The 13,435-nt window shown below is 41.6% G+C and overlaps 2 protein-coding genes across 2 annotated transcripts; one reads left to right on the top strand and one right to left on the bottom strand.

The window, feature by feature from the left end:
- lg06h2orf69 (linkage group 06 C2orf69 homolog) lies at window positions 1-4,552 on the bottom strand. The gene is made up of 2 exons (XM_058391092.1): window positions 3,929-4,552; window positions 1-910 (listed from the first exon to the last, which is right to left on the bottom strand). Exons 1-2 carry the CDS (start codon window positions 4,199-4,201, stop codon window positions 194-196), a joined length of 990 nt encoding a protein of 329 aa, XP_058247075.1. The 5' UTR covers window positions 4,202-4,552; the 3' UTR covers window positions 1-193.
- Window positions 4,553-4,647: 95 nt separating this feature from the next.
- ftcdnl1 (formiminotransferase cyclodeaminase N-terminal like 1) lies at window positions 4,648-11,771 on the top strand. The gene is made up of 6 exons (XM_058391093.1): window positions 4,648-4,793; window positions 5,179-5,292; window positions 5,840-5,935; window positions 6,132-6,287; window positions 6,374-6,562; window positions 11,079-11,771. Exons 2-6 carry the CDS (start codon window positions 5,181-5,183, stop codon window positions 11,501-11,503), a joined length of 978 nt encoding a protein of 325 aa, XP_058247076.1. The 5' UTR covers window positions 4,648-4,793; window positions 5,179-5,180; the 3' UTR covers window positions 11,504-11,771.
- The last annotated feature ends 1,664 nt before the right edge of the window (window positions 11,772-13,435 follow it).

The following is a 13,435-nucleotide window of genomic DNA, read 5'->3' as shown; positions in this document are numbered from 1 at the left end:
TTTTATTTTGTTTGTTTGTATGAGAAGCAGCCTGTGGTGAAGGTAGGACACTGGTACTGTGATTTCAGACCATAGAGGCAGAAATACAGTCCAAAAGTAAAAGCTTTAGGAAGCTCCTTGAAACTTGAGTGTTGAGAAAGCTTGTAGTCAGACGAAGCTCTAATAGTGCAACATTAACACATCTCTGCGCCTTTCAGAAGTCCTCGATGACCCGGAAGTGGTTAGCGATGCATGCTGGCTCATCCTCAAAGTGGAGCTTTTGTGTGATGCGTGCACCGAGTTCCTCCAGCGTCTTTACGAAGCACCGGTGCTCACGTCCCACCCAGGCCCTCGCCGGGTCGCGTACTTCATAGGGAGTGACGTGAGCATGCACAGCCACTCCGCTAGATGCCAACTCAGCCAACGCCTGCTTATCCGTCACCCACGTGTCCCCGGTGCCTGGGTGTCCACCGTCCAGCCAGTACATGTCCGAGATGCTGTCCAGAAACTGCCTCAGCTCTGGGTCGGTGCGGGCTGATGCCAGCTCGTGTACCATCTGATTCAACACCACACAGCCTTTACTGAAGCCCACTAAAATGAGCGAGAAGCCTGTAGGCAGAGGAGAGGGCACTGAGGCACCTCCTAATGGCGGCAAAGGTTCAGCGACAGCCGATCGCTCCATGGCGTGGCCCAGGAGAGCTCGTAAGTGGCGCACGGCGCCGTAGTCAGGTGAGTGCTTAGGTGCGCCAAACATGTCACATGAAACGAAGTTGGTGTAGCAGCTGAATTTCTGCAGGTGGAGCCGTGAAGGACGCACCAGCCACACGTGCCGGCCTGGGAAGCGGACACCCAGCGATAAGGCTACTCTCTCCAGACTGAACGAGAGCCATGGAGATGCATCAGGCTGCATAGCCATTTCTTGATGGAAGTTCTGGAAAGTCAACAAGAGATAGAGAGAGAGAGAGACTGTCCAGTGGCTGCTTACCACATTTCACAACAGCTACAGTGCCGGTGGTGGCTTTTACCTAGATATAACACAATAAAGAGCTGGAAAACACTCAAAAACACACTGTTTAAAATATATTCAGACTTCATCATAAACAATAAAACCCTGAAATCCTTGGAGAGAATAAATCACGATGGTGTGTGCTGCACCAGGATGAGGTCATTGTGTACATCAAGTACATCACACGGACCATAAATGTTTTAACGAGAGAGGATAAAAGTACAATCCGAACATCAGTTGGACAAAATATTACGATCTACTTCTCAAGTTTCTCTAATCCACCCACATTTATACAGTTACTGACTGCAGCCCATCTGTTTCACTGCACAGTTTCTCAACCTGTTTCATTGCCTTCATCAGTGAAAACTCCACAGTGACAGTGAACAAACGATTGTACACCCCTGACCATCACACCTGCATGTCCATGTTGAACATCTCATTCCAGATTCACTGGTAATATAAGCTCCACTCTTGTTTCCACTAGATGTTGGAGCATGACTGTGGGGATTAGTGATCATTCAGCTACAAAAGCTCTAGTGAGATCAGACACTGATGATGTAAGAGTGAGGAGGTCTGGGGGTCAGTCGGTGTTCCAGTTCATCCCAAAGGTGTTCAGTGTCAGGGCTCAGTGCAGGACACTCCAGTTCCAGCGAAGGGAAACTATTAAGCTACAGACTACAGGGGTATTCTTTATAATTGGAGAAGAAACATGAGGGTGTGATATTCAGGGGTTCACAAACTTCTGGCCATACAGTGTTTCTTGTTGGTCACTTTGTAGGTGTTCAGAGACTACAGCTCATTTTCCCAGAGTGTGTTTGTTAATCTAGCGTTGCATCAATGGTCAAAAGTAACAGGACTTTTGAAATCAGTATTGCAAAGCACACTATGTCAACACTATCAGAAGAATGTAATCTACATGTAAGGCAGCACAGTGGCACAGCAGGTAACACTGCCACAAAACAGCTCCAGAGCTCCTGGTTTTTTCCCTGGGTTCCTTTGGGCTTCCTTATACTCTCCACAAACATTTAGGCTACCCTCAACTGCCCCGTTCATGTTAACGTGTGTGTGAATGTGTACGCACCCAACTAGGGTGTGACCCCAGTATTCTCAGAATCGGCTCAGGACCTCATGTCACTATGCTCTGTTTTTTTTCCTTTCAGCACAACTAGGAAGATGCCTTGAAAGAGTAATTTAAGGCTTTCTCTACTCATTAATCCAGATAGTGGCTGGATATTTTGATTTTAACCCAGCAACAAAACAGATGTACTAAAAAGCTACAGTTACACTTTCCTGCCAGTGTTACGGCTGTGAAAAAATGAACACAACACAAGTAACATCCGGTCTCTTTACAGCGATGGATTACAGATCTTGTGCTGCAAATTTGGTAGATGAGTCTCAAGAAGTGAGAGCACTTTAGTGACGAGGGATCGGTCTGTATCTAATGTGCAAAAAACCTGACTGACTGAGCACTAGCTGGTGTTCTCAATGACCAATCCCTGATCACCATCATTCCTAACAATCACTAATCATTACCAACAATTACTGATCACTATCATTCCCAACAGTCACTGATCACCAATCACTGATCACCAACCTTCCCAACAACCCATACCTGATCACCATCATTTCCCACAATCCCTGATCACCATCATTTCTAAAAACAACTAATCATTCCCAGCAATCACTGATTACCATAATTAACAACAATTACTGATCACTATCATTCCAAACATTCACTGATCACCAGTATTCCTCTCAACCGATCACTCCATTATCGATAGATACAACTCACTGTAAAAAGAAATTAGCAATGACCAATCATTGATAAGAGCTGCTTATTCCAACATTTCCTTCATGTCTATTTCCTGACACCTCAATACAGCCACTTTATTCCTTTTGAGTTCTTCAAAGAAATGACTTGATATATTTATATGTAAACAGATGGTGGTGCTGTGAAAGAAATACTTTAAAAATACTTATAATCTAACATTTTCTATTATGATTAAAGGTGTCTTCAGAAGAAGAAAAAACTTCACGTATGTTCTTCACCTGGCCTGCTTTGACAATACTGTGAAGAATGAATAAATAACTAAGCGAGTTTGTGGGGTCATCTGGTGTCATTTCTGCCTCATTCCTGAACTTGCATTATCTACTACCCAGATAGCAACAGAGTTTTGTCCGAGTCTGGCTTACATTCGGCACTTCTGGCTTATTGCTGGTGCAGTCTTTTTCACAGCCTTGTGTCAAACAGCATTAGGCTGAGCTCTGGCTGGAGTCTGGTCAACTAAAAGCAAATTGTATGTGTTTGGCTGAGCCCTGGTTTGAGTTTGGTCCGCCAGAAAAAGAAAAATATTCGGCTGAGATCTGGGTGGGATTTGGTGAGCAGATGAGTAAAACCTCTCTGAGGTGAATGTGCTTTACAGTATCCTTGTAAGACGTGTAGTGGTTCATATTTATTTTATAAATATTAATAAAGTTAATTTTGTCAAAAAGAATAAGAAAAATGAAAATGTGTGTTATAGTTAAAAATTCTTTAAGAACCGATAGCAGACCTTTTCATCAAAATTGATTTAGACACTAGGTATACATGTAGTTAATGATGAGCGGGCAGGAATATAAGTGAATATACATGAAGTAAATCTGAAGAAGAGAAGACAGTCATCGTTGACAAGATTATTTTGATGGGCAACTGAGGCAGACGAGGAGGTGATCCAAGATACTTTCCCCTGAATATAAATGGTCAGTGAGTGCAGCTCAGACTAAAGGGTGTACTGTATAATAAAGGAAATGGAGTGTATAATAAGCAGCACCGATTTGATAATCAGGTCTCTAGTGTATAACAGCTGATCAGCAGTGAACTAACTTCCTGTTTAGATACACAGTGTTAGACCAGAGAGCACGACAGGTTCCTGTATTCTACTGTAGCTAGAGGCTCAGACTAACCTGTATGTCTCCGGGGAAAAACACGACGTGTGCATTTTCGTTGTGAGTCGCCTGGATTTCTCTCGGTTCGGGCCTCAGGAGTAAGACATCGTTCATGCGGTGCTGCTCGTATCCTGGAACCCCGCAGAGTCGCAGCAGGCGGCCGGGAGGAGACGACGCCCGACCCGCACCCTGACCAGAACCCTGACCCGTACCCGGGCTTCGTGAGCTGCTGCTCATCACCGCCACACAATACAGCGAACGAGCTGAAAAAGTCCTGCACCTCCAAACCATAAATCATAAAAAACACAACCACACAAGAACCACGTGCAAAGCAGCTTTACGTGCGAAGATTAACGATAGCTGACCGCTATAACGTTGCTATAGTTACCGTGCTTATTCCGCATGTTTATCACGGTGCAGGTGTTAGACGTAATAAATAAACATAAATATCTTCATAATGACTTATCATGTTGCAGCGCATTTAAAACGGTTGCTTTTTAAATGCTTACTTCTTTAATTACAAGTATTATTATTATTATTATAGTTATTATTATTATTATTACTTCAACATACGCCGAAAAAAAGCTCAACGTTAAATTATTTCCGATAATCTTGCAGGGAGTTTATTACACCACGCATGCGCGAAACAATGACTCAGGATTGACAGGAAAACACGGAAGTTTGTAAATCCCTTTCGCGGAAGCCCGACGGACTGATCTTTATAACATGTCCTCAACTTCACCTTAAACGTTTTGATGCAACGTTGATTGGTAAATCAGCGGTCCTAACGTGAACTTTCACGGAGTTAAAAAAAAAGAAAGAAAGAAAGGTGGACTTTGGTATAACAGGACCTTATGTAAATAGGCACGATGTTTTAGTGCAAGTAAGCTCAAAATTCTCTCTGAGAATATATATTTATATATAACTATATATTTTAAGCATGTCGAGAACGTGTGTTTTGTAAACCCAATGTAAATTCTTGCGCTTTTTGCGACAGTATTTGCGACAGTTGTCACTGATTCAGCAACACAAAACTACAGTGGAAACAGTGATCAGAAACATATTCAAGTTTGCCTTAGATGTGACAGAATGTTCAACTAATATCTAATTGGCGTTTAAAGTTAGATGAGATGATTGGAAATAAAGTGGGGTTTTTTTTACAGCTTAGAAATGGCACATAAGCTTATATGTGTACACTCTTTCTTATTCATAGTGTTTTATGTGCTGTCATGAGGTTTCTAATAGATCACTGTTTCTTATCTTTTAAGGCATGACCTCTGTCCTGGGGCGCCGTCTTGTAGCATGTCTTCTGAACATCTCTGAGGCTCGGGAAAGAGATGTGGTGGAGAAGGTGGCGCATGCAGCCATCACCCACCAGCATGGTGATGATATAAAAACAACTGTAGCTCCCAGTCTTGGTCCACTATATTTGAGTGTACAGTTATATGAAAATAATCAACGACAGGGTGATATGATGAGACTCGTCTATATTGAATAAATGCTTCAGAACGTTTAATGTTGTGGAACTTCTCAGACACGAGTTCCCTTATGTTCCTTTCCTAGATGTCTTGAAGACTGTGCCATGTCAGAAGATGCTAGAAACACACTGACACTGGCGTCTCCTTCCAGAAACGTTCAATAAAACATGTCTGTAGAAAGCACAATAGAACGAGTGCATTCATATAAACCTGTGACTTGCTTCACAGCTGGAACTACTGCAGTGCTGCTGTTATAGAAAATCCAAACCAATCAGAATCAAGATATTAACAGCCCTGTGGTATATCTCCAAGCAAGACACGTACTGTACACCGCTCTGTGTCAGGCTCCAACACCCAGCTCCGTCCTTGATTATTTATCTATAACAGCATTCCCCAGATGTTTTATTCCTTACATATTATTACATTTCCTAATGTACACTGAATCTCACAGGAGGAAGACGAAAAGGTGCGACTGTCCTGAACATCTTCAGCGATCGTGACTACAACCGTTCTGTTCTCACCATTGTGGCCGGCATTGAGCTAATCGGTGAAATCCTTTTCTTGTCTTTTTTTATCAATCACGACAATCACAACTCCTTCTTGTTCTATGTGTGACTTAAAGTCTACTTCATTCGTACACTAACCTACTGTGGGATTCTACACTATACTTAAGGGGAAATTGTTTCTAAAATGCACTTTATAGTGAACAGGCGGTGTATTTTTTTCTGGCTGTCGTGTTACAGGAGATGTGGTTCTGTCGGCATCTGAGCAAGCGTTCTCGCTGATCGACATGACCGCACATGAGGGAATCCACCCTTGCATGGGAGCTGTGGATCTTGTGCCTTTCTACCCTCTGGGAGAGGAGGTAAGCTTGGAGGATTGCGCAAAGGAGGCTCAAGGTAATCTATAAATGAGCTTGTAGATATTTGCTCTGAAATGATTTTGCGAAAAGCATTTGCAACCTCATGCGATCTTCCCTGCTCAGCTGTAGGTACTGCTCTGACTGAGCGAGTGCCAGGCACCAGTGTGTTTTTCTTTGGTTGGGCAGATAAACCACTGCAGCGTGGCCTTGCTCACAGGAGGAAAGAGCTTGGCTGGTTCAGAAAGGTTCCTAACATGGCTGCCATCCGGCCAGACGTTGGACCGCCACCTGGAAGACGATATGGACTAACAGGTGAGAAGCGGAGTGAATCCTGAACGCTTACATTTGATTAGAGATTTCATTGTATCTTCACTGGGCAGGAGAGTACTCTGACTGGAGACTTTGGTGGGCTGTGTATTGCCGTGTATTCTGACACCTTTCTATCAGAACCAGCATTAACTTCTTCAGCAATTTGAGCAACAGTAGCTCGTCTGTTGGATCAGATCACACGGGCCAGCCTTCACTCCCCAGGTGCATCAATGAGCCTTGGCTGCCCTTGAGCCTCTTGCCGGGTCACCACTGTTCCTTCCTTGGACCACTTTTGATAGATACTGACCACTGCAGACCGGGAACACCCCACAAGAGCTGCAGTTTTGGAGATGCTCTGATCCAGTGGTCTAGCCATCACAATTTGGCCCTTATATATTGCCTAATATATCCCACCCACTAACAGGTGCCATGATGAGGAGATCATCAGTCTTATTCACTTCACCTTTCAGTGCTCATAATGTTATGCCTGATCGGTGTATGTAATTATTTTATATGATGGCTGTATGCTATAGAACGCTCCACTGCATGCTTCTTCTCAGGCCTGGGTAGAATTGACAAAGGTGAGATTTTCAGATAGCAAGATCTCTCATAGTTTATTCAGAATTATGAGCATACAATCACAAAGTGGCATGCAAGTGGTGTTCCAGTTGTACCAGTATATGGAGGGTTTTGATTGGCCATGGACTCGAGATATTTTTTTCTAATCCAATAGTCAGCATGAACTTATAGAAAGACCTTATTAGGAGACGTAGAAAGAGAAGAACAGGATGTATTGTGCTGCGTGCAACTGAGAAGAAACTATGACTAATTTCTGGTTTGAACTAGTTTGAAATATTAAAAAGGGTGAAATATAATAACCCAACAAGAGTCATAACAAATGACTCAGTGTAAATAAATAAGTAATAAATATGTAAATATGTAAATAAATAAAATAATTTATGCTATGTGTTTTTTTTTAAATAACAGTGGCAACCAATTGGAAGTACAAATGTTATTGTTAAAATTCTTCGTTTTTGAAAAATAATTAAAATCTTTTAATGTATTTATTGTTGAAATAATAATGTCGATAAAAGTTTTTTTTCTTTGGTTAGCTTATCACAGCATGACTGGCTATTTATATACTTTGATGGATATTAGTAGAAATGTCTTGAAGAATTATATGATATTATTGTCATATCGCCCACCCCTACATACCAAGGAGTTTTCCTTTGCTGCTGCCTCCTCAGGCTCACTCATCAGGGATCTAAACATACATCCATATTGCTGTACAGCTGCTTTGTTGCAATTGTCAAAAGCCCTGTACAAATAAACTGAAGGAGTCTTCATGGTGGAAACTTTCCAATCTATTTGCTTTGTAGTTTCTGGTGTGAAAACATCCTTTAAATATTTTAGTGTGAATTAGATTAAAATGTGAAAAGATAATAGGGTTTCTATAAACCAGCTGGTATCAAAATAGTAATGTAACACCAGCCATTGTGTAAACCCCACGTGATCAAAATGATGATACAAAAAAAAAACCTCCCCGTTAGTACCTCCCAATTCAGTCACTACACAAACTTATTCCAGCTCTTCACTGAGGCTCTTCACAGAATCTTATTATTTGTAAAAAAAAATAAATAAATAAAAATAAATTTAAAAAATCATATTTTATGTCATTTTTTAAATATATGGCAAGATAATTGACATCACTTAGCAATTTCTTGTGTCATTGCCATTCTTGAAAAATCTATGATCTTTAATTTGCTTTTGTTGCATTTCCTGATATGTCAGGATATATTTCTCTAGGGTAAACATATACAATTACTAAGACATGTTTATGTCTTATGATATATTTTAGAGTAGTCAATGTGCAGCTTGTATAGCAGTACAGATTTACTGTCCTCTAACAGTAACTCAACATTAAGACTTTATTGTCTAAATAACTGGCAACGAAAATGAGTACACCCTAAGTGAACATGTCAAAACTGTGTCTAAAGTGTAAATATTTTGTGTGAGCACTATTGTTATCTAGCACGGCCTTAATCCTACTGGGCATGGAGTTCATCATAGCTGCACATGTTGTTGCTGGGATCCTCTTCCACTCCTCCACAATGATATTACGAAGCTGCTGGATGTTAGACACATGGTGCTTCTCCATCTTCTGCTTGAGGATGCCCCACAGGTGCTCAATACGGTTCAGGTCTGGAGACATACTTGGCCACTCCATCACCTTCACCTTCAGCTTTCTCAGCAGGGCCATTGTCATCTTGGCGCTGTGTTTGGAGTCGTTATAATGTTGGAAAATTTGTCCCAGTTTTTGAAGGGAGACCATCATGTTCTGCTTTAGAATGTTACAGTACATGCTGGTCCTCAATGAACCGCAGCCCCCCGGTACCAGCAGCACTCATGCAGCCCCAGACCATGATGCTACCACCACCATGCTTAGCTGTAGGCAAGAGACAGTTTTCTTGGTACTCCTCACCAGGGCGTCACCACACATGCTGGACACCATCTGACCCAAACAAGTTTATCTTAGTCTCATCAGACCACATGGTTCCAGTAATTCATGCTCTTGGACAAGTTGTCTTCAGCAAACTGTTTGCGGGCTTTCTTGTGAGCCAGCTTCAGAAGAGGCTTCCTTCTGGGATGATGGCCATGCAAACCAACTTGTTGCAGTGTGCGGCGTATGGTCTGAGCACTGACAAGCTGACCTCCCGCTTCTGCAACCTGCCAGCAGCACTCATGCGTCTGTTTTTAAAGCCAGCTTCTGCACCTGATGCACAGCACGAGGACTCAACTTCTTTGATTGACTCTTGCGAGGCCTGTTCCGAGTGGAACCTGTCTTGGAAAACCTCTGTATGACCCTGGGCACTGTACTGTAACTCAGTTTCAGGGTGTTACCGATCTTCTTGTAGACTAACCCATCTGTGTGGAGAGTAACAATTCTAATTCTCAAATCCTCTGAGAGTTTTTGAAGTGCCATGTTGATCATCCAGTGGTCAGTATGAGTGAATTGTACTCAAAGCACAAAATTTTAAATGCTCTAATATAAGATACACAAATTTGCATGGTCCTGTCAAGCTGACAAACACCTCATAGCATAAATTATTTTATTTATTTACACACGCTGTTATCACTTACACACACTGGTGTACTCACTTTTGTTGCCAGCTATTTAGACAATAATGGCTGTATGTTGAGTTATTTTCAGAGGACAGTATATCTATACTGCTATACAAGCTGCACATTAACCACTCTAAAATATATCCAAGTTTCATTTCTATAGTAACTTTATACACTTGGGTAACTTTATACCACTCTCAAACAGCTCAGCTTTGCTTGATGGTTTGTGACCATCCATCTTCCTCTTCATGACATTCCAGAGGTGTTCAATAGGGTTCAAATCTGGAGATTGGGCAGTGGTCTCTTATTTTTTTCCAGAGCTGTATATATATATATATATATATATATATAGAGAGAGAGAGAGAGAGAGAGAGAGAGAGAGAGAGGGATATTTATATATAAATATGTATATATGTATTGTATATATGTATTGTATATATGTATTGTATATAAAAGGATAAAAGGTCCATAAGTGCTCTTATGACCTTCAGTCAGACTGATTAGACTTTTTTTTCACGAAAAAATCCTGTAAGTTGCAAGGAGGGGCCTCCATGGATCGGACTTGTTTGTTCGATCGATTCTCGACTGGATTGAGATCTGGGGAATTTGGAGGCCAAGTCAACACCTCAAACTCATTGTTGTGCTCATCAAACCATTCCTGAACCATTTGGGCTTTGTGGCATGGTGCATTATCCTGCTGAAAGAGACCACAGTCATCAGAGAATACCGTTTCTATGAAAGGGTGTACATGGTCTGCAACATGGATGGCAGGACCCAATGTTTCCCAGCAGAACATTGCCCAAAGCATGACACTGCCTTAAATCCTTACACGTGTCCATTTTTCCTGCTTCTAACACATCTCCTTTGAGGACACAATGTTCACTTGCTGCCTAATATATCTCACCCACTAACAGGTGCCATGATGAGGAGATCATCAATGTTCTTCACTTCACCTCTCACTGATCGGTGTATATATAAAATCATTGTTAAACATTAAAGACTATATTAATTTGATCATCCATGTATTAGTATTTTACTTGGCTGCAGATTTATTTAAACATCTGTACATCCATCTGAAGACAAACAGCAAGATCAGATTTATTGTGAGACTCTTTAAAGTTGCACCATAAAAAAATTCAAACATTTTTTTTCATGAGCTTAGTTCAGCATGAATATGTAGCACTGAATATTCATTTTAAAAATCATATTTATTTTACAAGGGATTTGAAAGTGTTTTTCATTTCATTAGAATTTTGATACTACTGTGCAATCAGGAGATTCCACAAAGCATGGGGGAATTTGGATGGAAATTCCCACAAACAATGTAAATATATTGAAGCAAATGAAAGTGGAAGCCTCTAAATTAAATAAAATAAACTTAATTTTCTTCCTGAAGGCATTGGAGCAAGCCCTTATGTAATGAATTGCAACGTGACCATCGATACCCAGGATGTCTCGTTAGGGCGGGACGTGGCTGCAGCCATCCGGGAGTCCAGTCCAGGAGGAATCCCAGGAGTGCAGGTCATCGCTCTTCCACATGAAGGGACAGTGGAAATTGCCTGCAATGTCGAAAGTGTCCCTGGTTCAGTTGCTGGAGCAGAATCATGGCCAGCATTCAGAGTTGGGGATCAGACATTCTGCCACGCTCCAGCCTCACTCATCACCACGCGTGTAGCTGAACTGACCGGACGTCAGGGTGTGAGGACACGAGGGATGGCGCTGGTCGGGTTCACGCCGCTCGAGTGTAAGAGACTGGCGGAAACAGCGCTGTCTCAGGATATCGGTCACTTCTGGAAGGAGCTCCACGGAGTACGCATGTAGTCCTGGAGCTTCCGTACAGCCGAGATGAATGACAGGCATCTTCTTGGGAAAGAAACCGTGCTCTGTTATCTATAGTGGTGTACTTGTGATCAGAGTTGTCTTATTGACTTGTGTAACAAAAACAGCCAAATAAACTCTCCCAAATACCAAAACCAAATATTTCCCTCCTGTACTGAAAATACACATTTTACACTTACTTTTATGCATTACACACAACTGAAAATCAATGAATAGTAGCACACAGTCAGCTTACCTAAGATTCACAGCTTTTTAAATAAGATACTCTTTTCAGTATCATCAGATTTATCACTGGTAGCATAGAAACTGTGTAGAGTAAAACTGAGCTTAAGAACTGCACACAAGCTCAGGTTAATAAAGTTATTCGCAAAAGTTTGGATGCACTCTTGCATTTTTTGCAGAAAATATACCTGGATTTTTTTATTTATGCAGTTTCTCTACAAAACCTATAAATCTGTAATTGTATTAAACGCCGTTTCTGAGAACAGAAAGTGCAGAAATACAGAAATGAGTTGTTTATGTTTACGTCATTTTGGCACAGGTTTTACACCAGATGCAACCCTCCTATGTTTTTGGAGAGATAAAACCCTCAGATCTGGTTGCCCAGCCTGGGAATCGAACCCGTGTTGCATCGGAGGGAGACTGCCATTAAATAACATGTTCATTGTGTTTGTTTTTCTGGGTGTGGTACTTCCAGTGTAAGCTGTTAACACAACACACACAAACACACACATGATTTATTCCTGCAGCACAGAATCAGTGTGTACACAGCTTTGTGTGTAAGTGTGTGTGGCTGTAGGTACGTGCCATTATCTTTCTTTAATCATGTATTTGAGGATAGGGGAAGAGAACAGGACATTTCTGCTTTACACTGGAGGATGTGTGTTTGGACATGAGTTATTCTGACTTGTTTCATCTTAATAGTAATAATACATGATGGGGTTGATAAGGTATTAGTGGTAATTGCACTAAAGGGCAGTTTTGTGGACTGAATGTCACAATCTGCCATAACTGGGCAGTTCATTTCATCCCATGATGTAGTGAGTCCCCCAATCCAACGTCAGTTTAATACAAAACCAGAGAAAGGACAAAGCAGACATTTGTTCATTTCTAGTTTTATTTCTAATTAAATAAACCTAAGTGTCAGAATCAAACCATCACCTCTCTCTCAGTCACTTTTGGTAGGTTTTTTTTGGCTGAAGGGGGTCCCTCCTCCCTTTCACACAAAAAAAAAAGGCAGCCAGCGGCTTCCGCCTGCACGTTTACAACAGCAGTTAAACCATTCCTGAATTCCTTTGACAGCAATTCACTAGAAACTAAGTGAAGAAAGTGCATCGAGTGTTCAAGTAAGAGTGGATGGTTGAAACACCACATGATGAGGGCACGTGTTGAGACCGGCACTAAAGAAGACGTGAAGGAGGAGGTGGAGATCTTAAAACATGATCAACTGTTCTCCAGAAACTCTAACAGTCCTAGGTGAAAGAGGACAAAATCAATACTCAGCTGATTGCACTGTTATATTAGACTCTGCAGTGTCTTGATTGGCAGTTATTTAAGGGAAACGTAACAAAAACACAATTTAAACACATTCTAGCTTCGTCATTCATGCTTCATCTCTTAGAAGCACGTCGAGGGTCCCTGCCGTCGCTGATGGTGACTGACGGTTTAGGAGGTGCAGGCTGTCCTACAGTGACCGGCGGTGGGCCGTTTCCGGGAACGCAGCCATTTGGATTTCAGATACTGTACATATATATATATATATATATATATATATGTATATATATATATATATATATATATAATCTTCTTCTTCTTTCGGCTTTTCCCTTCAGGGGTGGCCACAGCGAATCATCTCTCTCCACCTATCTCTATCTTCTGCATCCTCAACACTTGCAACCACCAGTGGCGGACCAT

Source organism: Hemibagrus wyckioides, linkage group LG06 (assembly GCF_019097595.1).
Source record: "Hemibagrus wyckioides isolate EC202008001 linkage group LG06, SWU_Hwy_1.0, whole genome shotgun sequence".
In the NCBI taxonomy this organism is placed as follows: domain Eukaryota; kingdom Metazoa; phylum Chordata; class Actinopteri; order Siluriformes; family Bagridae; genus Hemibagrus; species Hemibagrus wyckioides.
This window is presented reverse-complemented; position numbering and strand designations above follow the sequence as displayed.